Here is a 24,839-nt window from a genome sequence, read left to right on the forward strand (position 1 = left end):
TAGTGTCTACCATCTCTGTTGTATTTTCCCAAGAGCTTAGTACAGTTCTCTGCACACAGTAAGTACTCAATAACACCACTGATTGATTGCCACCAGAACACCCACATCATATTCCCTGATGTGGCTGTGAATACGTGCACATTTGAGAACAGAAGAGTTGACAGGCACACACAGGACTTTTTTTCTTTTTAATTCATAAAGGAGGGAAAAAAAATAATGTGTTTAAATAAACTATTGTAATCAGATCGGGATTGACCATAGTGACCTGGATTTCTTCGGATCAGATTCACTGATGGAAAGAAAGAAATAAATTATTCCGCTCAATACTGGTTGGCATGATTGCATTTTTCATCCTTAACACTCAGAGTGGCCCCTTCTCAAAGCAGTGAGGTGAGACCATCAGAAGGGGCGTCCTCTTGGATGGGTGTCCTGCTTTAATACTGTTTTGGGTTTCACAAATCAGGTCTCCGCCTACATCCCTGAGGAAGGGAAAAGCCAGACTGGCAAAACTCCCGTTAAAATGACTTCTGGACTTTTAGCTTCACATCATCACCTTCTTTGCTTCCTCCACAGCCTCAGCCCTCTCCAGCCACCCCTCCCATTCCTCAAGAGCAGGACCTCATTCCCAAGGCTCAACTGGCCCACTTAGCAAATCTTTATACTGGAAATCTGTCCCCCCTCAGCCCTGATACCTGCAGTGAGAAAGCTGCTTCATTTTTGGACTAGAGGGATGCCACTCTGTCAATAGTAGAGACTAATCCTCCCACACTAGGTGGTTGGGCAACACCAAAAGGCCTTACTCTCCCCATGGGTACATTCTGGGGAACCCCACAGCCATCGTGGGGTTTGGGTTGGCTTCAGAGGGCCCCATCCTGGACTTTGGGTACCCCAAGAAATGGGGCCAGGCACAACTCCCAGCTCAGGGCACCCTGAGAAACCGGGGTAGTGCCAGGGCCCCATGGGGTTTTGATGGGCTTAGCTGGGCCAGCCTGATGAAGGCTGGGCCTCCGGCCATCCTCCGATAACCTGCTGGAATTCCAGGTGGATCCCTGGACTAGTGTCCCGAGGCCACCCTGACTGATCTGAACTTTTGGATGAACTTGAGCTGCCCTGAAACCACTGTAGTGGTGGAAAGGCCCCTCCGTATGGCAGCTCTGCAGCACCAACTGCACGACAGAGCTGCAAAGGGATGTGGCTTCGTCCCATTGAAGGCCGGAGTTTGCCAGAAATGATTGTTCCACAATGGAGAGGGACTGTTTTAGTGGTTAGGAAGCTTCACAGAAGCTCATCCCCCACAAACTCTCCCAACCCAAAGGCCTAGAATTAAAACAGGGGCTTTCCTGGAGATAGCCAGGTGTATGGCAGCCATACAAATAGCAGAGAACTACTGCCTGGATGTCTGCATGGCAATTTGACAGCTGGAAGGGGGTGCGGGGGGGAGGTGAGGAGTCTAGGGATAGCAGAGTGGTGTGAAGTGAGGCAGTTCTGCTTCTCCCTGGCTAGATGCCTTTTCTATTTGCATGGCTGGTTGGAAACCCGCTATGCCTTAGCAATTTCCAAATGGTGATAGGACAAGCCAGTAGTCGTTTGCAGCCTTGTGCCATGAGCTCTTTCCTGCTTGGGGCTGCACTGGATCCCACAGCGAGTGGGTTTCTGGGAGACCTGCCCACCAGTTTTTCTATACAATGTTGGTCTCGGGGAGGTCGCTCCCTTTGCCTTGGGGATTGGGCAGGCCCCCCCCACCCCCTTCGGTAGTAATTTCTTGCCTTGGTCCCCACCACAGGTTTTTCTTAGATCAGGAATTAGGCTGGTGAGCAAGACTAGTTCCTAGTTACGGAACCAGCAAGTTGTGGGTATCAAAAGGAAGTAGGGTAGATGGGCATGGGGGATCCCCAAGGTAATGAACTCTTACACAGAGTGATTGCATAGCTCCTGTTCTGATGAGGCCAGACAGGGCTGCCACCTCCTCGCTCTCCTCGGTAAGAAGCTTCAAGCTCTGGCCAGAATGACCAACTCAGGGGCTCTTGGTTAGGTAAGTACGTGTTGTGTCCAAGCTATGGAGAGGAAGGCCTTGAGGTGAAGGGAGAGCCCTCGCTGGGTTTCAGGGTTTAGAACGTAACAGCTTTGGTTGGCCTCCCGGGGACTCATTCTCTCCTCTTGGGCCCTGGGAAGGTCAAAGGACAGGTGGGAGACCTGAGAGAACTGCTGCGGCTCCTCACACGGGGCAAAGCTACTGCCTGAGATTTCCCTAACTGCCTCCTTTCTTCTGCTGGTGTGACCTGGCTCCTGTTTGGACTGGCTACAGCTCTGTGTCCTCGTCATTTTTCAGAAGGCACCACTCTTCCCCTCCCATTCCCTACCTCCCCGGGTTCCAGAGAGATTAAGATTAAGAATCCTCTCAAACCCTGGCCCTTCCGTTCTGTCGACCGCTCCCGCAGTCTTCCCGCAAGCGTCCTAGGGGCCCCAGTGAGTTCTGGAAATCTGGTTATTCTGAAGAAAAGAGGCCGTGATGGTACTTGGAAACCTCCAGCCCTCGCTGTCTTGGAATACCCAGCATGTACCTGGGTGTCGGCTAAAAAGTGCCCTTCCGGCTTCCCCCTCAGTGCCTCAGGAAAGGCATGGATCTTTCACCTCTTCTCCTTGACCAAGAGCAGCCTCTCCAGTTCTCGAATGACAAACTCTAACCCAAAAGGGGTGTGGGGGCACAGCAGCCACTCATTTGTCTCTGAAGCGGCAGCCTACACTGCTGGATAATAGCAGTGACTGGTTTCAAGGATGGGGCCCATCCCATGTGTCCTTGATGATTGTTTGGGAGAACAAAAGCTCCACGAGATTCTCACGCGTGATTGGTCTCCAGGGACAGATGCCCCCAGAGTCTCTTGTGATTGATTAGTTCGTAGAAACGAGTGCTCCACTACACTGAAGCATGACTGGTTCCAGAATCCTCACTTGAAATCTCCCATGATTGGCTGGGAGAACCTAATACTCCTCTAGGATGCAACAGCACGGCCCAAAGTGCCAGGGACTAGAGAAGGTGAGCCCCTAAAGTCTCTGGCCATGGCAGGAGAAGGTGGTGGTGGCAAAAATCGGGGCTCAGTTGCCACGATAGACCTCGATTTTCCTGGCCTTGGCCAACATGTCAATGATGTGGGCTTCAAAGTCTGCATCGTGCACCCCAGTCTTCCGGAACTCCCCTGCGTAGCGGTTGTTCTCCCAGTAGTGGTGCCAGTTGCCACGGCTGTCCGCTCCAAACCCGTAGACGTTCACCTGGGCCCAGCAAGCAGAGAGTTGAGCGTCAGGTTGGGGGCTGAGAAAGAGCTTGGGACTGAGGTTAAGGCTTTCTGAGTTATTTTCTATCATTGTCCTGCTGGCTCATACCGATGCTTTCACATCGGAGAACACCCCATCCCAAGGGCTCCACCACCACGCCACTATGGAACTCATGATCTACCCAGGCTCAATGATGGAATGAGGGCAGCAATCCATAAGATATGTAGTCCTCTAAGAGGGAGGGAAGAAAACCAACCGAAGTGACCCCTGACATGGGACAAAGGACAAAATGGATGTTTGATTTTTCATCCAATCCTCCTCAGGAGGGTTATTTCCCCACTGTATTTTAAGAGGGGCCTTTTAAGAGGGGCCGTTAGGTTTTTATTGTGGGTACCTCACACTGAACGCAGGAGGCTTCTCAGTTTTTCCCAAACCATCTCAAACCCCTTCCTGTAACACTGGTTCTGTTCCCGGAGAAGGCTCGAACCTCCAGTTTGGCTCCTCGAGCCTCAGTTGGGAATGGGGGTGGAGAAGCAGTGGACCAGACCAGAGGCTCCCGGGCTCCAATTCACACTTACTTCATCACACACATGCAGGGCAAAGAAGAGCACAAGCATCCCTGTGGAGGGGTAGCGCCCATGATGTTCGGTCCACTTGTCATGGATGTACTTGAAAAAGGCTGGGTTGTAGATCTGGACCTAGTGAGGGAAAAGACAGACACAGGCTCTATGGGGCGGCTTTCGAGTTGAAGAAAGATAGGAAGAGTGTTTTGAGTGGGTGGGTGGGGTTCCCCCTCAGTTTTTGGCAACTGACTGGCTTAAATCTGGAGGATTTATTAATTAATTTAATTTAAATTAAATTAAATCTGGAGGATTTATTAATTCCTTGCCTGGAGGATACCTGCTAACCTGCCCCACTACCTCGGACCATAGGTCTCATTCAGGCTGGACTCCAGTCAGGCAGTGGAAATGTGAGATGCCATCAGGTTCTGAGATTGGGAGCCCCTGTATGACCCAGAGAAGGTGTCTAATTTATCTTCCGTCCTATTCTTCCTCATTGTGGTGCAGGTCTCTGCTCAGAGTAGGCCCTCGACAAATGCTACTACATGAATAAAATATCAGAGTGGAGTGGCACAAAGCCACACCGTGTTGAATAATAGGGGAGGTGGCTTCCGTCTGTGAGTTTGAGACCCGATCCACCCTGTCAGCTAGGGGAGGGTCGAGAGCCTCATTTCGGAAATTGGGGTCGGGGGGGAGGGAGGGATTGTGCTGTTTATATGTGGTTTATATGTGGGCTTCTGGAACTTGTAGTCCCTTGCTCCAGCCCAAATAAGCCCACATGCCAGTAGGGCATGGAATCTGTCAACCACCCCAGCTCCACGCCAGGTCTAGTGGTGGCTCTGGGGTTACATATGCACCCTCATCTCCCCAAAATCAGAGAGGAAAATACACGTGGAACTAGGAATGCACTTGTTTGGCTCAAAATGGGCTAAACTCCACAACTTCATGCTGTGTGGGGCTCTTTGCCTGTAGGCCTCGTCAGGTGCTTGAAGCCCACCTCTCGCTTTCTGGGTCAGCTGCACCCAGAAAACAAATAAGAGCCTTAAAAAGGAGGGGAGGGCTTCTCCCACCAAGCAACCAAGACTGCCAAGTTTCCCTGACTGGTTAATTCAGAAAGGACAACGGCATTTAGCAATAGTTAGGGGTGGGGAGAGAGTGAAGCGGCAATGAGGTGAAGAAACGCTTACCTTCTCCTTGTCCACCCGCAGAAACGACTTCACTGGCGCATAGGTACTGAAAAGAGAGAGGAAGGCTGGTTACCTGAGATGGCCCAGGGAGATAGGGCTGAGGCGCATTTTACTGACAGTGATCACCCTCATGAGGGCCTGAGAAGAGTCCCAGTGGGATTCTTCAGCAAGCAGAGATTCCCGGATAGGAGATTCCTCATGTAGGGAAGACAAAATAGTGCTTTCTTCCTTTACGCCACCATTGTTTTCCTCCAGGTCTACAAGTTCAAAGATGAAAAAAATCCACTGTTTTCCCCCTACCCAAACTTAACTCCTCAACCCCAACCCCTGTGGCCCTTTCCGCTGAATATTTCAGTGGAGGCCCTCATGGGCCCCAGCCTAGGCCCTGGGTTGGTCCCACCCCAATCCTTCTGCCAAAACCCTGAGGGTCTCACAATCGAATTTGCCCGGTAGAGAGGGCACTGGCAATCCACAGCAGGTCCAGGGCCTTGAAGGGCACCAGCACGAAACTGACATTGGCAGGTAGGTTCTTGGCGCTCTCTGGGTACATGAAGTGGTGGGTGGTTCGACTCCCAACATCCTGCTCGAAGCCCAGTGTTGGGGCCTGGTTCATTCTGTGGGGAGACAAAGGATTCAGCTGGATTGATTTCAGCCCTCCCTCTGATCCCCCTGGGATGAAGCCAAGAGCACACAGGGATCATCAGCACTGAGAAGATAAAATGAAGGTCAAGAGAGGGGACGTGACTTCCCAAGGCCTGATGCGAGTCCAGGACAACACCAGAAAGAGAACCCAGGCCTCCTGCTCATCCAGCAGTTCAGTTTTTCAGAACTCAAGGCCACAGTTCTGGGCCATCCCTGGTCCCTCAGACCGGAGGTCCTTTTCCCCTCCTGCACCACTCCAACTCTCATTGCTGTGACTTAACTGCCCAGAATGGTGAAAAAAACAGGCATTGGAAAGCAGCAGGGGCCATTGCTCTGATATGTATCCCTCTTTATTTATGGTACCTTTTCTTGTCTTTTTATTTGTTAAGTGTTTACTGTACACCATTCATTCATTCATTCAATCGTATTTATTGAGCGCTTACTGTGTGCAGAGCACTGTACTAAGCGCTTGGGAAGTACAAGTTGGCAACATATAGAGACGGTCCCTACCCAACAGTGGGCTCACAGTCTAGTCAGGAGGGTTGGAGGCGAGGCAAGGCGCACGACTATACTAAGTGCTGGGGTAGATACAAGCTAATCAGGTTGGACACGGTCCATACACCACACGGGGCTCACAGTCCTAATTCTAATCCTGGCTCCGCCACTCGTCAGCTGCATGACCTTGGGCAAGTCATTTAACTTCTTTGTGCCCCAGTTACCTCATCTGTAAAATGAAGATTAATGCTATGAGCCTCATGTGGGACATGGACTGCGTCCGATTTGATTAGCTCCTATCTCCCCCAGCACTTAGAACAGCGCTCAACACATAATCAGGGCTTACAAATACCATCATTATTATTATTATCCCCATTTTGCAGCTGAGGTAGCTGAGGCACCCAGTGAGCGCTCAATAAATACCACTGATTGACAGAATAAGCGAAGGAGGAGGAAGGGCTGCAGTGATCCATTATTTTAATCTTAGCCCTGATGCTGGTCCAAGGGAAAGAGCTCTGCTATGGAAATTGGGAGGCGTAGATCGAGTTCCAGTTCTGGAACTGGCTAACGAGGACGAAGACCGCACATGAACGTCTCAATGAGCTGCACCCCTGCCTGCCAACTCCCTTGTTGCGTTTCACGCCCCTGCGGGAATGTGACGGGCGGGACGTGCGCTTGACTCTGTGGATGCACTGTCACTATATTCAGTTGCTCCATGCAAGTTCCCTGCCTTGCCATCTCAGGACCGAGGTTCATTTCCATCCTACTCTTAACAATAAGGGTGCTTCATCCCTCTAGACTGTAAGCCCGTTGTGGGCAGGGATTGTCTCTCTTTATTGCTGTCTTGTACTTTCCAAGAGCTTAGTACAGTGCTCTGCACACAGTAAGTGCTCAATAAATACTACTGAATTGGCCCTCATTCTATATTCTATTGGGAAGCAGCACGGCTCAGTGGAAAGAGCAGGGGCTTTGGAATCAGAGATCAGGGGTTCAAATCCCGGCTCCGCCAACTGTCAGCTGTGTGACTTTGGGCAAGTCACTTAACTTCTCTGTGCCTCAGTTCCCTCATCTGTAAAATGGGGATTAAGACTGTGAGTCCCCCGTGGGACCACCTGATCACCTTGTAACCTCTCCAGCGCTTAGAACAGTGCTTTGCACATAGTAAGCGCTTAATAAACACCATTATTATTTTTATTATTATTATTATATTCTACTGGCCCTTGGACCAAGAGAGGGGAAAGGCTGAATCACGCTAATTAGGGGGGCAGTTGGAGACTGCAGAAAGAAGAAAGGAGCAGATATTCCCATCTTATCGGGGACCCGCTTCCAGAAGCAGCAATTAGGTCTTCTCCTTTGTGTTGAGCCTCTCCTGGTGGAGACCACTAGGTTCCCAAGCCCACCCCCCAGCTCCTTGGTGGTCTGGGACGTTCTGCTGGGGTCTTCCCAAATCAAAGTTGGAAAGTCTCAGTTGAAGCTTTAAAACCAACTTTTGGGTGGACGAGGCAGAGCAACCTCAGTTACAATTGCCAGGCCAGGGGTGGGAACTAGATGCTTAGTTGGAGAGGCAGCTTAACGTCCTAGAGATGGGCAGAATCTAATTCCAGAAGAGCTACGCAACTGGAGAAAGGCCCAGGCTAACAAGGTGAGCTGGGGCTGCTGAGCCAGGGTAATTTACTGTAAGCATCTCTGCAGTCAGATGTCCAGTCATGAGCTGAGCCACAGCCGCACTCCCTTTTGAACTTCACACTTCTGTAACACTAGGCACATGGGAGCTACAACTCAAGATTTGGGGTGACTTCTCTCTGAGCAGTCATGCGGGGTGGCTGCCATCCAAGTCACCTTTTACACAACAGAGGGAAGGGGACAGAGGGAACGTCGGAGATGAGAGTGAATCAGTGTTCTGTTCAAAATCACCAAAAATAAAGACCTGGACAGAGAACTCCTTCTCACATTAAACTTTCCTTTCCTTCAATGCAGATGTTAAAAACCTGCTTTCCGTTTCCAGTTAGGGGACTGACTACAACCAAGGCAGAAATGGTGTCAAGAAACCACATTCCTAGGGAAGAAAGCACAGCCAAGCCTGACTCCACTCCCTGCCTTCCTCCCAACCTGGTCAGAGTCTGCTCTTTGCTGGCTTCCCTGGGGTTGAGGCTTTTGTTCTAACATGGATGGGGTGGCAAGGAAGAGGGGCTATTCTTAGCCACCTTTCAATTTAGGTGGCATGGGCTGGGACTGGATATTCTGGGTTCTACTCTCAGCTCTGCCAGAGAGCTGCTATGCAGCCTTAGATGAGGGATTGTTCCTCCTTGGTTCTCCGTTTTAAGTCACACTTCAAACTCCTTGAAGACTGGGATTCTGTTTTAAATCTCTCTTGTAACTCCTCTCAGACCGTACTCCAGGGCATTACCCAAAACGCTGCTCAATAAATACTGCTGGTGATGATTTAGGGAGCTTTGAAGAACCCTGAGGAAATATTCAGTAATGTTCCGTGTCATTCTGCCACCTCTTTTCCCGTTTTCTTCTTTCAAAAGCCGTTTCTCAAGACACTGGGTAGTAGCGTATTCTTTCCCCATGACCTCATTTCCCCTTACAGCTGGGCACAGATTGCAGTTGATCACACAGCCTGCAAATGGGTGGAGGGATTAATAACGGGCAGGGGCTATAGGCTGGTCAGGGGGTATTGTGGTGGTACCCCAAACCCTGTTATTGCAGCGCAGGGAAGGGAGTCCTTTCCCGAGACACAGCGGAAAGCGGCATGGCTTAGTGGAAAGAGCCCGGGCCTGGGAATCAGAGGTCGTGGGTTCTGCTCCCGGCTCTGCCGCTTGTCAGCTGTGTGACCTTGGGCAAGTCACTTAACTTCTCTGGGCCTCAGTTCCCTCACCTGTAAAATGGGGATTAAGACTGTGAGCCCCACGTGGGACAAGTACGTAACTATTTTAACTTGGATTTTTTTTTCTTCTTAGATTTACTGGGGGTTTTTTCCTTCATAATTAAAATTCTTGACAAGTGATATGTATTTCCAATGAAATTTCTCCTGGGAAATTTGGATTTTAGCCACAACTGTCCCTAATCTGGGTGTTTGAGTCCTGAATATATTATATTTATTTATTCTATTTATTTTATTTTGTTAATATGTTTTGTTTTGTTGTCTGTCTCCCCCTTCTAGACTGTGAGCCTGCTGTTGGGTAGGGACTGTCTCTGTGTGTTGCCAACTTGTACTTCCCAAGCGCTTAGTACAGTGCTCTGCACACAGTAAACGCTCAATAAATACGATTGAATGAATGAACAACAACCTGATTACCTTGTATCTACCCCAGTGCTTAGAACAGTGCTTGGCACATAGTAAGCGTTTAACAAATACCAACACTATTATTATTATTATTATTATTATTATTATTATTATTATTATTATTATTATTCAGCACAGCAGATTCTGTGGTTGTTGGAGTGCTTTGCCCCTCACTCACTACAGCAGCCCCCTGCTAGAAGGTAGAGGTGTGTGCGTGTGCATACAGATATATGTATATGTATATATCTGTAAATATATCTGTATATTTGTACATATGTTTGTCCATATTTATCACTCTATTTTACTTGTACATATTTATTCTATTTTATTTTGTTAATATGTTTTGTTTTGTTGTCTGTCTCCCCCTTCTAGACTGTGAGCCCGCTGTTGGGTAGGGACCGTCTCTATATGTTGCCAACTTGTACTTCCCAAGCGCTTAGTCCAGTGCTCTGCACACAGTAAGTGCTCAATAAATATGATTGAATGAATGAATGAATGAATGAATGAATGAATGAACATTTCTATGTGTCAGGGGCAGCTCTTGGCTGGGCTGGAAGAACCCAGATGTTAGCCAGTCCTTGGGACCACCTTTTTCTGCCCTCCTCCCCCACTACCCTACTTTTCCTCTTGTTCTGGCAGCTTAGGTTTCAGCTGCTAGCCATGGCAAATCTCCCTCTATAATAATAGTGATGGCATTTATTAAGCGCTTACTATGCGCAAAGCACTGTTCTAAGCACTGGGGGGGATACAAGGTGATCAGGTTGTCCCACGTGGGGCTCACAGTCTTAATCTCCATTTTACAGATGAGGTAACTGAGGCTTAGAGAAGTTAAGTGACTTGCCTAAGGTCACACAGCAGACACGTGGCGGAGCCGGGATTTGAACCCATGATTTCTGACTCCAAAGCCCGTGCTCTTTCCACTGAGTCACGCTCTCAGCACCAAACCCACCACTGACTCACTAGAGACAACTACCCTGAGCTCCATTTCAGTGCCAGGACCTGCCAGAGGTGCTGAAGCGGTAACAACAATTTGATTTAGAAAAGCAGCGTGGCTGAGTGGAAAGAGCCCGGGCTTGGGAGTCAGAGGTCATGGGTTCTAATTCCGCCTCCACCACTTGTCTGCTGTGTGACTTTGGGCAAGTCACTTCACTTCTCTGTGCCTCAGTTACCTCATCTGCTGAATGGGGATTAAGACTGTGAGCCCGACGTGGGACAACCTGATTACTTTGTATCCCCCCCAGTGCTTAGAACAGTGCTTGGCACCTAGTAAGCACTTAACATTCATTCATTCATTCAATCATATTTATTGAGCGCTTACTGTGTGCACAGCACTGTACTAAGCGCTCAGTCATATTTATTGAGTGCTTACTGTGTGCACAGCACTGTACTAAGCGCTTGGAAAGTACAAGTTGGCAGCCTGTAGAGACGGTCCCTACCCAACAGCAGGCTCACAGTCTAGAAGGGGGAGACAGACAACAAAACAAAACATATTAACAGAATAAAATAAATAAAATAAATAGAATTAAGCGCAAATGCCATTATTATTATCTACTGACCTGTGGCTGGGCCAGCAATCTGGGAAGGGATAAAGAAATCCCATTTGGATCAGTCAAGAGGGTCAACTAAGACTGGAGAGTTACCGAGGAATGACGAGGTTAAGCTAGACTGCAAGCTCGTTGTGTGCAGGGAATATGTCTTTTTAATGTTATATTGTCCTCTCCCAAGCATTTAGTACCGTGCTTTGCACACAGAAAACACTCAGTAAACATGACTGAATGAACGAATTAACAGGCAGCTGCGAGTCTGTCTCACCTGGAATTTCTGGGTATCCCCCCCGACCTGCCCAAGACTTTGAGCTCGTTGTGGGCAGGAATATGTCTGTTGTTTTATCGTTCCCTTCTAAGCACTTAGTACGGTACTTAGCACACAGTAAGGGCTCAATAAATACAACTGAATAAATGAATGAATTAATTCACAAGGGTGCCCGGGTTGCTACGGTTCAAAGCAAAAAAACCGTAGGGGCTCAAATGACACAAGGGTTTCTCTAGTCCCTTTGGTCAGTCACTCGGGGACCAATTTCAGGTTAGCTGGCTTTCTAGGCCACTACTGCCCGGACTCTTCCCAGAGATAGCTGTCCTCTGCCCAGGTGGTCCTTCTGCCTCTCCATGCCGTTCCTACACTCCCACTGCTGGGGTCGTGCTGGGCAAGCTGACAGCACACATTTCCAGCCATGCTCTGGCTCAGGGGGAGGAGGGGACAGAGACAGACGGCTAAAAGGACACCGCACAGAAGCAAGAGGTCTGGGGAATTCGTTACTGCCTGGCCACGGTGCCCTAGGTGATAGCCTAACCCCCTCCCGGCTTCTTTCAAAGTAGAAGAACAGTAGCACGGATCCGACGGGGATTAGGGGAGCCTGGGTACATCATTTTCGTCTTAGATTCCGTTTCTGTAAAATGGAGATCAGACTCCAGTCCCCTTCCTACCTCAAGTAGTCACGCAGGAGCGAACAAGAGGAGGTATGAAGGGCAGCTGGGAAGTGAGATTCTGGGGGAAGAATTTGCAGATCACAAGGTCCATTCATTCCCACTTTCCACGGGGAAAAAGGGGCCTTTCCAATCTGTGGATAGGTCTGCAAAGCATGCTGCAAGCCTTAGATAGTATATTGTCGTCTTGGTGTTGCTATGGCGACAGAGAGCATTGCTTCAGCCTCCTGGACGAGGACCATTTCTCCCCACACCCTGGAGATGAGTCGGACGGCGCTAATCCCAGGAGGGGCCCTCTAAGAACCTGGAGTTTTCGATTTCCTTGTTCGTATTTAAGGTTTCGCCTCTGCTCAGACGAGATGACATTCCCTCGGCCCCTCCACAGCACTCACCCTCCGGGAGGAGGCTAGAAAAGAGAGATGACTCAGGAGCAAAGGGAGGGTAGCTGGATCTTAGAGACTGAAGGGCAGGTAGGGAAGAGACAGAGCCTGAGGCATCAAAAATCTTGGGAGGACAGGAGATGAGAATGACAGCCACCAACATGTGTTATGGCAACAAGTATTATGATCTGTTCAGGCCACACAGCTGTCCCCCTGGGCTGCTGAGCCTTGCAGGTCCACAGGGAAAGCTACCCTATAATAATAATAATAATAATGATGGTATTTGTTAAGTACTTACTCTGTGCAAAGCACTGTTCTAAAGTTTGGGGCCCTTGGGCAGAAGTGCTCTAGTCAGTCAATTGTATTTACTGAGCACTTACTGTGTGCACAGCACTGTAGTAAGCACTCAGGAGAGTACAAAAGAAAAACGTAACACTTTCCCGGTCCACAGGGCACTCCAAATCTGGTACATAGCCCCCCGTGAGCAGGAGGAGGGGCATCCAAGCCAATTCTCCACCTAAATGTAATTTGGGTTGGGGGAAGAAGGTTCCCAAGGCTGACCATCGTCATCATTGTGGTAATTACTGTGATATTTAATAATAATAATAATAATGATGGTATTTGTTAAGCGCTATGTGCAAAGCACTGTTCTAAGCACTGGGGAGGTTACAAGGTGATCAGGTTGTCCCACGGGGGGCTCACAGTTTTAATCCCCGTTTTCCAGAGGCGATAACTGAGGCCCAGAGAAGTGAAGTGACTTAACCAAAGTCACACAGCTGACAGTTGGCGGAGCCAGGATTTGAACCCATGACCTCCGACTCCAAAGCCCGGGCTCTTTCCACTGAGCCACGCTGTTTCTTAAGCAGTATTTGTTAAGCACTTTCTACGCGCCAGGCACTGTACTAACCACTGCGGTAGATACAAGGTAAGTGCGTTAGACACAGCCCCTGTCCCACAGAGGACTCAAAGTCTTAATCCCCATTTTACATATGAGGTAACTGAGGCCCAGAGCAGTTAAGTGACTTGCCCAAGGTCACAGAGCATCATCATCGTCATCATCATCATCAATCGTATTTACTGAGCGCTTACTATGTGCAGAGCACTGTACTAAGTGCTTGGGAAGTACAAATTGGCAACATATAGAGACAGTCCCTACCCAACAGTGGGCTCACAGTCTAAAAGGGGGAGACAGACAACAAAACCAAACATACTAACAAAATAAAATAAATAGAATAGATATGTACAAGTAAAATAAATAAATAAATAGAGAAATATGTACAAACATATATACATATAAACAGGTATATATATATATATATATATCTACATATATACAGAGCAGACAAGTGGTGGAGCTGGGATTAGAACCCAGGCCCGGGCTCTATCATTCAATCATATTTATTGAGCGCTTACTGTGTGCAGAGCACTGTACTAAGCGCTTCCTCTAGGCCACACTGTATCCAGCCCTGCACCAACATTTTGCCCGGGGCTGGAACCTCTCTCTGCTGTCCGGAGCCGACTGAAGTCATGGCCTGTGGCTTTTTCTTTTTCGCTTACACGTGCACAACAGAAGATTCCCCTGCCACGTGAGAGGACTGTGGAGGTGGAGTAGGGGAAAGGTTGAGGGGAATAGACCGGGATGAAGCAACTTCCAGAGAAATCAATACTCTGGCTGGGGAATCAACAGCTAACTCAGTGGGGATCAGGAACCTGACGAGGAAGCCGGATTCCCCTGGAAAGTTGAAAATGAGGTAACGCGCTCTTGCAAAATAAAAATCACGTCCAACAGGGCAGGTGCTGGTTACGAGGATTCTGAGGAGGGTGAAGAAACTCTGTGGAGAAACCAAGAGCTCCACCAAAGAGCCTTAAAACTGCTTTTAAGGCTCCCTTTATGGGACGCAGCACGTAAAGAGCGCAGGTTGGGAGTCAGAGGACCTGGGTTCTAATCCCACTCCACAATTTACGTGCTCTGCGACAAGGACAAGTCACTTAACTCCCCTGTGCCTTGGTTTCCTCAAGTATAACATATGCTTGTTAATAATGATGGCATTTATTTAATTAATAATCATTATTACTAATTAAATTATTAAATTATTATTAAATTATTATTATATTATAATAATTTATCACTTAAATTATTATTAATTATTTATTTAATTAATTTAACTTATTTAATAATGATGGCATTATTTTAGTACAGTGCTCTGCACATAGTAAGCACTCAATAAATACGATTGATGATTTATTAAGCGCTTACTATGTGCAAAGCACTGTTCTAAGCGCTGGGGAGGTTACAAGGAGATCAGGTTGTCCCACGGGGGGCTCACAGTCTTCATCCCTATTTTACAGATGAGGGAACGGAGGCCCAGAGAAGTGAAGTGACTTGGCCAAAGTCACACAGCTGACAATTGGCAGAGCCGGGATTTGAACCCATGACCTCTGACTCCAAAGCCCGGGCTCTTTTCCACTGAGCCGCGCTGCTTCTCATATGCCATCACGCTGCTTGTTGTGGGCAGGGAATACGTCTACCAATTCTGTTGTACTGTACTCTCCCAAGCAGTTAGTATGGTGCTTTGCGCTCAGTAAGCGCTCAATAAATACCACTGATGATGATGACGACGGGAATTCAATACCTGTTCTCTCTCCTACTTAAACAGAGAGCCCCGTGTGGGACAGGGACCATTTCCAACCTGATTAACTTGAGAATGAATCAATCAATCGTATTTATTGGGCGCTTACTGTGTGCAGAGCACTGTACTAAGCGCTTGGGAAGTACAAGTTGGCAACATACAGAGAAGGAAGCGTGCCTAATGGTTAGCGCGCGGGCCTGGGAGCCAGACGGTTCTAATCCCACTGTGCGACTTGTCTCCTGTATGCCCTTGTCTGCTCTGTGCTCAGTTACTTCATCTGTAAAATGGGACATGGACTGTGTCTAACCCGATTACTTTGTATCTACCCCAGCACTTAGGACAGGGCCTGGCATATAGTAAGCGCTCAACAAATACCATAAAAAGCAAACAAACAAACAAAAAAACCTTGCATGTACCACGAACAGTGCTTGATACATAGTAAGCACTTAAATACCGCATTCTTATACTGTAATAATAATAATGATAAAACATAAATGAGAGAATTTGCACCTTATCCAAATTCCAAAGAAAGTCTAAATGGTCTGGCTGTGCCTCACCCGGAGCCCCAGGGAGGGCAGGACTCCACTAGATTGTAAATTCCTTTTTTTAAAACTGTATTTGATGAGCGCTTACTACGTGCCATGTATTCTACCAAGCGCTGAGAGAAGCAGCGTGGCTCAGTGGAAAGGGCATGGGCTTCGGAGTCAGTGGTCATGGGTTCAAATCCCGGCTCTGCCAATTGTCAGCTGTGTGACTTTGGGCAAGTCATTTAACTTCTTTGTGCCTCAGTTACCTCATCTGTAAAATGGGGATTGACTGTGAGCCCTCCGAGGGACAACCTGATCACTCTGTAGCCTCTCCAGCGCTTGGAACAGTGCTTTGCACATAGTAAGCACTTAATAAATGCCATCATTATTATTCAAGCTAATCAGGTTGGACACAGTCCATGTCCCACATGGGGCTCACAGCCTTAATTACCCTTTTGCAGATGAGATCATTTAGGTACAGAGAAGTCAAGTGACTTGCCCAGGGTCACACAGCAGACAATAAGGCAGAGCCAGGATTAGAACCCAGGTCCTTCTGACACCCAGGCCCACACTCTATCCACTAGTCCATACTGCTTCTCTCTGTGGGCGGGGATCATGTCTACAGACTTTATTGTATTGTAACAATCAATTGTATTTACTGAGCATTTGCTGTGTGCAGAGCACTGTACTAAGCGCTTACGAGAGTACACTATAGCAGACACATTACCTGCCCACAACGAACTTACAGTCTAGATGGGGAGACAGACATTAATATAAATAGTCTCAAGGCCCTACTGAGAGCTCACCTCCTCCAGGAGGCCTTCCCAGACTGAGCCCCTTCCTTCCTCTCCCCCTCACCATCCCCCCATCTTACCTCCTTCCCTTCCCCACAGCACCTGTATATATGTATATATGTTTGTACATATTTATTGCTCTATTTATTTATTTATTTTACTTGTACATATCTATTCTATTTTATTTTGTTGGTATGTTTGGTTTTGTTCTCTGTCTCCCCCTCTTAGCCTGTGAGCCCACTGTTGGGTAGGGACTGTCTCTATATGTTGCCAACTTGTACTTTCCAAGCGCTTAGTACAGTGCTCTGCGCACAGTAAGCGCTCAATAAATACAATTGATTGATTGATTGATTGATTGATAAATAGTCTACCCCCTTAAGTGCTCAGCATGATGCCCTGCACCTGGGAATTGCTCAGTAAATCCCACTGATTGACTGATGGAGAGAACTGACCGCAGTAAGCGCTCCTCGGTCCCCCAGAAAACATAATAATAATAATAATAATAATGGCATTTATTAAGCGCTTACTCTGTGCAAAGCACTGTTCTAAGCGCTGGGGACGTTACAAAGTGATCAGGTTGTCCCATGGGGGGCTCACAATCTTAATCCCCATTTTACAGATGAGGTAACTGAGGCCCAGAGAAGTGAAGCGACTTGCCCGAAGTCACACAGCTGGCAAGTGGCAGAGCCGGGATTTGAACCCATGATCTCTGACTCCAAAGCCCATGCTCTTTCCACCGAGCCACGCTGCTTCCCACTGAGCCATGCTGGGCTCCCCTTTCCGGGGCCGGATTGCGACGGCTCACCTCATGACGAAGTTGTGTCCGTCGATGTCCCTCCCGTAGCTGGAGCCCCGCAGGTTGCCCGAGTTCCCCACCACCGCGCAGCGCTGGCATCTGTGGGGGTCGCGGGAGCCGTAAGGGTTCTCGCCTGGCACGATCTGGAAAAGCTTGGCCAGCACCTCGTTGGTGTTGTGGGACTTGAACTGGGGCTGCAGCATCTGGGGAGATAATAATGAATAATTACGGTGTTTGTTAAGCGCTTACTACGTGCCAGGCACTGACCGGAAGCGGCGCCGCTTTCCGCGAGTGGCCTCGACGTCCCCCTCTATTTTTCCAGCGCTTAGAACGGCGCTTTGCACACAGTAAGCGCTTAATAAATGCCGTCGTTATTATTTATTTACTAAGCGCTGGGGTGGATGGAAGCAAATCGGGTTAGACAGTCCCTGTCAGGGGCTCATGGGTCTCAATCGCCATGTTAAAGATAATAATAACAATAATAATGATAGCATTTGTTAAGCGCTTACTATGCGCAGAGCACTGTTCTAAGCGCTGGGGGGGGATACAAGGTGATCAAGTTGTCCCACGTGGGGCTCACAGTCTTAATCCCCATTTTAAAGATGAGGTAACTGAGGCTCAGAGAAGTTAAGTGACTTGCCCTAGGTCACACAGCAGACATGTGGTGGAGTCAGAATTCGAACCCCTGACCCCTGACTCCAAAGCCCGTGCTCTTTCCACCGAGCCACGCTGCTTCTCTAATGAGGTGCCTGAGGCACAGAGAATAATAATTTTGGTATTTGTTAAGCGCTTACTATGTGCAAAGCACCGTTCTAGGCGTTGGAGAAGGATACAAGGTGATCAGGTTGTCCCATGTGGGGCTCACAATCTTAATCACCGTGGCTCAGTGGAGAAGAGCCCGGGCTTTGGAGTCACAGGTCATGGGTTCAAACCCCGGCTCTGCCAATTGTCAGCTGTGTGACTTTGGGCAAGTCACTTCACTTCTCTGGGCCTCAGTTACCTCATCTGTAAAATGGGGACTGAGCCTGTGAGCCCCCCGTGGGACAACCTGATCACCTTGTAACCTCCCCAGCGCTTAGAACAGTGCTTTGCACATAGTAAGCGCTTAATAAATGCCATCATTATTCTTATTAATCCCCATTTTACAGAAGAGAAGGAAGTGACTTCCCCAGGGTCATGCGGCAGACGAGTGGCAGAGCCGGGATTAGAACCCATGACTTTCTAACTCCCAGGGCTGTGCTCTAGTCACTCCATCACGCTGACCAGTGAAGGTGGTCAGGGCGAGGCACCTCACCTCCTGGTGTCCTTCCTCCTTACCCCAGGGGCTGGGGGGTGGGGAGGAGGATGGGGAACAATCAATCAATCAATCATATTTATTGAGCGCTTACTGTGTGCAGAGCACTGTACTAAGCGCTTGGGAAGTACAAGTTGGCAACATATAGAGACAGTCCCTACCCAACAGTGGGCTCACAGTCTAAAGATGGGGTAAGATGGTGGGATGGAGAGGGGGACGAGGGGGAGAGGAAGGAAGGGGCTCAGTCTGGGAAGGCCTCCTGGAGAAGGGGAGCTCAACACAGCGGCGCACACTCATTCCCCCCGCCCCCCCATCACACACACACACACACACACACACACACACACACTCTCTCTCTCTCTCTCTCTCTCTCTCTCTCTCTCTCTCTCTCACCGACCATGCGGGTGGGTCTCTCACACCGCCCACCCCCGTTGAGGGGGTCGGTCCCGTCCTCACACTCCCCCTCGCTGGGTGGGTCTGTCCCACATACACACACACACACACACCCCCGGTTGAGAGGGTCACAGACACACACACACACACACACACACACACACACACACACACACACTCACCGACCCTCTGTTAACAAGGGCTAATTATCTGCGTAGGGAGGGATGCCTGCCTTGGCGCTGTCTGAAAGTTTCTTCCACGACCGTGCTATTTGGGGACGTTACAAGTCGAGCCTGAGGCACAGGATTTGTACTCTCCCAAGTGCTTAGTACAGTGCTCTGCACGCAGTAAGAACTCAAATACCATCGATAACGATTAGGACGATGATGGGGATTAGAACCGAGCTGAGCCGAGGAAGAGGAGGGAGAGGAGAGCAAGGGAAGGGCAGCAGGTTGACTGATTGATGGACAGATTGATAGCTACAATTCGTTCATTCATTCGCATTTATTGAGCGCTTACTGGGTGCAGAGCACTGGACTGAGCGCTTGGGAAGTCGGCAACGTAGAGAGACGGTCCCTACCCAACAACGGGCTCATAGTCTAGAAGGGGGGGCCAGACGACAAAACAAAACATGTGGACAGGGGTCAAGTCGTCAGAACAAATAGAATTAAAGCTAAATGCACATCATTAACAAAATAAATAGAATAGTAAATATGTACAAGTAAAATAGAGTAATAAATCTGTACAAACATACTTCCCAAGCGCTTAGGACAGTGCTCTGCATACAGTAAGCGCTCGATAAATACGATTGAATGGATGGATATATACAGGTGCTGTGGGGAGAAGGAGGTAGGGCAGCGGGGATGGGGAGGAGGAGAGGAAAAAGGGGGCTCAGTCTGGGAAGGCCTCTTGGAGGAGGTGAGCTCTCTGTGCAGGGCACTGTACTTTTAGTACTTTTAGACTGTCTTTTAGACTTTTAGACTTTTCAGTCTTTTAGACTGTGAGCCCACTGTTGGGTAGGGCCTGTCTCTATATGTTGCCAATTTGTACTTCCCAAGCGCTTAGTACAGTGCTCTGCACATAGTAAGCGCTCAATAAATACGATTGATGATGTACTAAGTTCTTGGGAGAGTACGACCCAATAGCAGGCTCCAAGAACTGCCTGGCGAGAGGTACCAAGGGGCAGGATGCCTGCTTCCAGATCCGCCATCCAACAGAGCGAGGCAGAGATCGGAGTCGGTCGTAATCTTTACTTCCAACCCCTCGGAAAGGAGGAGTCACTACTGGGTGAACCACGTGCAGAAGGGATGGAGAATCAGCCAGTACTTCGGAGGAGAGAGGAAGAGGGGATAAAGGGGGGCAATGAGCACACTCAGCCTCAGTCCTAACAAGCGGAGGTGGGGAGAGGAGGGGAAAGGGACTTAATTACGATTAAGTACAAAATACGTACAAAATCGTACAAAATACGATTGATGATGGTAATTAGTGCAGGACCCAGTCGAGGGCTGGAGAAGCAGGGCGCCGAAGGAGACCGCTGAGCAGGGTGTGAGGGGCCCCTTGGCTTCTATTTGTTTTTGAGTCGGGGTGGGGGGCGAAGTGGGGATGTCAGCGATGTGTGAGAATGATTTAGAGGCTGGAGAAATGGACTTGGGAAAAAGAAAAATCAACTCGGTCTGGAGAGGGAGTTTGGCCCAAGCACAAAAATTCCTGAGCATGTCGGGGGGAGGGGAGGAGGGACACAAGACCCGTTTACAAGCTTCTGAAAAGGCTCACTCTTGATGGTTAAAGCCCCCCTAGATCCATTAACACACAAACAGTCTGCCCGGGCAGAGGGGTGTGGGTAACCTGGTCAAGCAAAGGACCACAGTCAGGAAAGCTAAGTTCTGGCACCTGATAGAGAAACAGCGTGGCTCGGTGGAAAGAGCTTTGGGGTCAGAGGTCATGGGTTCAAATCCCGTCTCCAGCAATCATCAGCTGTGTGACTTTGGGCAAGTTACTTAACTTCTCTGGGCCTCAGTTACCTCATCTGTAAAATGGGGATTAAGACTGTGAGCCCCACGTGGGACAACCTGATCACCTTGTAACCTCCCCAGCGCTTAGAACAGTGCTTTGCACGCAGTAAGCGCTTAATAAATGCCATCATCATTATTATTATACTAGTACAAGCCACAGGCAGGGTTTGAGCCGTCAAGATGAAAAGTGCCACCCACTACTTAATGATCTCTTCCTCCCATCCTCTTTCACCGGGGCTTCAAGGCTGGTTATTTAAACTTCTGGTAACAAAACCAGCGACATCTTCCCTGCACTGAGGGGAGACAGTGCAGAGGGATTATCCTTTCTTTTCAGAGAAGGGAAAACCACTTGGCCACAGTTTCCCTGTAATGAATCGACAAGAATGGGACCCAGAAGATACCCAGTCCTCTGGACTATCCACTGATCTCGTCGCCCTCCAGATGACACCCTGGCAAGAGTCGGGTAGAGTGGAGCTGGAAGAGCCTGGCACAGATGATGCTGCCACGGTGAGAGGGTGGGACAGAGGAGAGTCAGCAACACCTTGCAAGGAAGGGAAGGGACAAAAACTAGCAGCGACTCTCGAGAAAGAGGACAGGGAGGGTCAGCTTCAAGAGACAGAGGAGGTTTCTTACCATCCACCACCTCTGGACATCCGGGGGAAGGGCCATGTTCTCCCTGGTCCAGACCGGAGAGATGTTGCTGTCGTAGCGGCTGTCGAACCAATCGGAGGCTCCCGCATCCCCCATGCAGCGCCGGCACGCGCAGCTCTTGGCCAAGAGACCCCCTTTGTTGAGGCGCTGCACTCCAGCGTAGCCCGGCACCAGCTTCACCCTGTGGTTGCCATCCAGGCCCCCGGAGTCCGGGTAGGAGAGGCTGGCGATGCTGTGATGGGAGTAGGTGAAAAGCAGCGACATGATGAACACCAGCAGGAAGGCTGTGGAGAGGAACCAGAACCGCAGAGAGAACTTCATGGTGCAGGGGGAGGCGAGGCTGCCGGCTAGGGCGGGGGTCACCGAGTCCTCTCCCTTACCAGCTGCCCCCTGGGCCGCCCTCCCACTCCAGCTGCACTGGGAAAGGGCATAGGGGCGTGTGCCACAAGGGACACGAAGGGCAGGGGAGCAGTGACAAGAAATTTGGCTGCCACGGGGGCCTCTAGTAACTTGAGATCCAGCTACGGCTTCCTCCGGAACACTCTTGTTACTAGCTGGGCCACAGTGGCTCGGCCTCTCCCGTCCCCCAGGCCACAATGAGGGGGCAATCAGTCCATTTTCGTTCTCTAGTCCCTGCCGGGTCCTGGGCGCAGGCTCCAGCGAAACCTTTCTTTGGTGGCCCACGACAGTTCAGTAGGGAACAGTCAACTCCCTTGTGGCTCATGGGCAGGCTCTGAAGCCGTCCCTCCCTCCCGGGCAGCAGGGGAGGACGGCGCGTCACCCTCTCAGGTCCTGGCCCCCTATTAGGAGGGAGACCTCGCAGGCATCCGGGTACCCGGAAAGTCCAGGTTGAAGGTGTCCTTTTAATTCAGGTGGCTCCGCTCCTTCCAGAGAGTAGGCCAAGCTCACGGTCCTCCGGAGAGCCCAGCGGCTTCGAGAACGAAGCTCCACATTTCCTCAGCACCTGTCTTCTTGCTGCTCATCTACGGCCCTGGACCGCAGTCAGGGGGCCGCCTGTCTCCAGTTGCCTAGGAGACCACAGAGCTCTTGCTACAGATGTGGGGCTCGTCGGGGCTGGAGACAGCTGCTGCTCAGTGGGGGTGCGCGGCCTCCCGTGTGCGTCTGGGCCAGTTACTGGCACGTGGCTCCCTCCGCTTCCTCCCCAGTCCCGTTGGCTGGAGTTTGGCTGCCTCCCTTGCCATCCCGACTCCCAGGGGCTAGCCTGCTTTGCTGCTCGTCCTTTCAGTAATCCCTGGGCAGTCTTCCCCTTTGCTCATCAAATCCGTTGCAGCAAACCCCTGGAATTGGAGAGGAAAAATAATGTGTCGATCTCACACACACCCTCTCTCCCACCCTGTTCCCAATACACAAAAGGGACGGAGCTAACAACAATGAAGCTCTCACTTAAATACTGGGTTCCCCAAATGAAACGATCACCTTGTGCTATCTGTGGGCGTACTGAGATTGCATCTCTCCCTGTAGACGGAGGGATATTGTCCCTTTGACCACTCTATCATTTCCTTGCCATTATCTTTTTCCCAGTGGGGAAACTAAGTCTCAGGGAGGGTAAATGACTTATCTGAGGTGATTAAGTTCTGTGTGAGCTGGGTCCATTCTGGAGGGCCAGAATGTGCCGCCACAAAGTTAAGCCAAGCTCGGGCTGGTTCCAGAACCAGGACAAAATTAAAGCTCTGTGAGGTGAGGGAAACCAGGTGGGCCTCTCTCCCCTCACGCCCACCCCCTTCCTTCTCTCCATACATTCTAGCCTCCAAGCTTTGCTCCCCTCCCTGATGCTCCTGGGACTATTTTCAGGCTGGCCAGCCCATAGGAGTGGCTGTAATTGGCCCTCAGCTGAGGGGAGGCCTGGGGCCCTTAAGCCCCTTCTACCCAAAGGTTAAAGCGGCTCTACTCACAACCCCCTTTGAGGCAGTTTCAAGTAGGAGGGATTCTGACGTGTAACCAGTTGCCCCAGTGAGATGCTGATCCCTCAGACACCAGCACGTGTGAAATACCATTTCTAGCTCTGCTGGAGCTACTTCTGGCTTAGAAACAAATGCCACAGTCCCAGAGTTCAAGTGGAGCCAGGAACCAGGCTGGGCCACAAAATAGCACGCTGCTGGGTGACCATGGGCAAGTCACTTTACTTCTCTGTGCCTCATTTCCTCCTACTGAGACTCTGAGCCCCATATGCGACATGGACTGTGTCCAACCTGATTAGCTTGTAATTATACCAACACTTAGTATAGTGCCAGATACATACTAAGCACTTAACAAATACCACTAAAAAAGCAAAACGCAACAAAAAACACACAGTGCTTCTGGAGAAAAGTGAATAGAAAAGCTGTAACCTTCATTTTCAGCAAAACCCAAGGAAGCATGCTCCAGAAAGGAAAAGCCAGATTGTAACTCCCTTAATTCCAGCTGGAATGCCGCTGGAGACCACGTGTATTGTGAGAGACAATGTGCTGTGAAATCTGGCAATGGCAGGGAGCTTTGGGAAGTCTTCCATTGTCAGAAAGAAGCCCCTAAGAGGGAATGGTCCAAAACGTTTTTTTTCCCCATTCCCCCTGACTTCTGTCATTTGAAAAATGAGTTTGGTGGTTTTAGTTCAGATTCCCCTTGGCTCTCAGGGTACCCCAGGAAAACAATCATCTGGTTTCCTTTAGAGGATAGGCATCATCAGGTAAAGTTACCAGTTACGATGGGAGGAGAGACGGTGAGGCCTAGAGAATCAAAACAGGTAGAGTTGCCTGGTTCAAGTGAGGACTTGGACTAGGACTAGTGAGGCACCAGGAGTGTCAGAAGAGGCAGAGCTGAAAAAAGTTGCTTTGGCTGACTGTATCCTGTCAAGAACACTATGCAAACTTCTTTTCCCCCGGCTCTGGCTGACCACAGTACTGACATCACTCTTCCCGTAGCAATATCACCCATCCTCTGAACTGGGCCAAACCACAATATGGCTTCCTGCCACTTTTTAGATTTTGAGTCCCATGAGGGACAGAGACAGTGTCTAACTCCCAACTGTGTACTCTCTCTCAACACATAGTACAGTGCTCGACACTAAGTGCTTAATAAATTTTATTCCTATTACTGAGAAAAAAATTCCAGCTAGTTTCACACACAGTACACTTGTTTGCCTCTCCTATTAGAGTGTAAGCCTCTACTGGGCTGGAAATGTGCCACTTTATTCTGTACTTCCCAAGCCCCTAGTACAGTGCCCCATAGCAAATGGGTGTCCAATAAGTGCTATTACAACTACTAATCTGACTACCATTATTATAATAATAATAATGATGGCATTTATTAAGCGCTTACTATGTGCAAAGCACTGTTCTAAGTGCTGGGGAGGTTACAAGGTGATCAGGTTACCCCACGGGGGGGCTCAGTCTTCATCCCCATTTTACAGATGAGGAAACTGAGGCCCAGAGAAGTGAAG

The 24,839-nt window shown here is 49.5% G+C and overlaps 1 protein-coding gene across 3 annotated transcripts in view; it reads right to left on the minus strand.

Annotated features, from left to right (window-relative positions):
• Window positions 1-157: 157 nt before the first annotated feature.
• ST3GAL2 (ST3 beta-galactoside alpha-2,3-sialyltransferase 2) overlaps window positions 158-24,839 on the minus strand; it is a 69,867-nt gene continuing 45,185 nt past the window's right edge. For all 3 annotated transcript variants that reach the window (XM_038753439.1, XM_038753440.1, XM_038753441.1), the window contains exons 2-7: window positions 21,386-22,701; window positions 17,063-17,256; window positions 5,452-5,631; window positions 5,018-5,063; window positions 3,849-3,968; window positions 158-3,267 (exon numbers count right to left, since the gene is read on the minus strand). In XM_038753439.1, the coding sequence (XP_038609367.1) occupies window positions 3,094-3,267; window positions 3,849-3,968; window positions 5,018-5,063; window positions 5,452-5,631; window positions 17,063-17,256; window positions 21,386-21,724 (1,053 nt within the window). In that variant the 5' untranslated portion in view covers window positions 21,725-22,701 and the 3' untranslated portion in view covers window positions 158-3,093. The remainder of the gene's footprint in view (window positions 3,268-3,848; window positions 3,969-5,017; window positions 5,064-5,451; window positions 5,632-17,062; window positions 17,257-21,385; window positions 22,702-24,839) is intronic.

The sequence above is a fragment of the Tachyglossus aculeatus genome, chromosome 11, assembly GCF_015852505.1.
Source record: "Tachyglossus aculeatus isolate mTacAcu1 chromosome 11, mTacAcu1.pri, whole genome shotgun sequence".
NCBI lineage: Eukaryota > Metazoa > Chordata > Mammalia > Monotremata > Tachyglossidae > Tachyglossus > Tachyglossus aculeatus.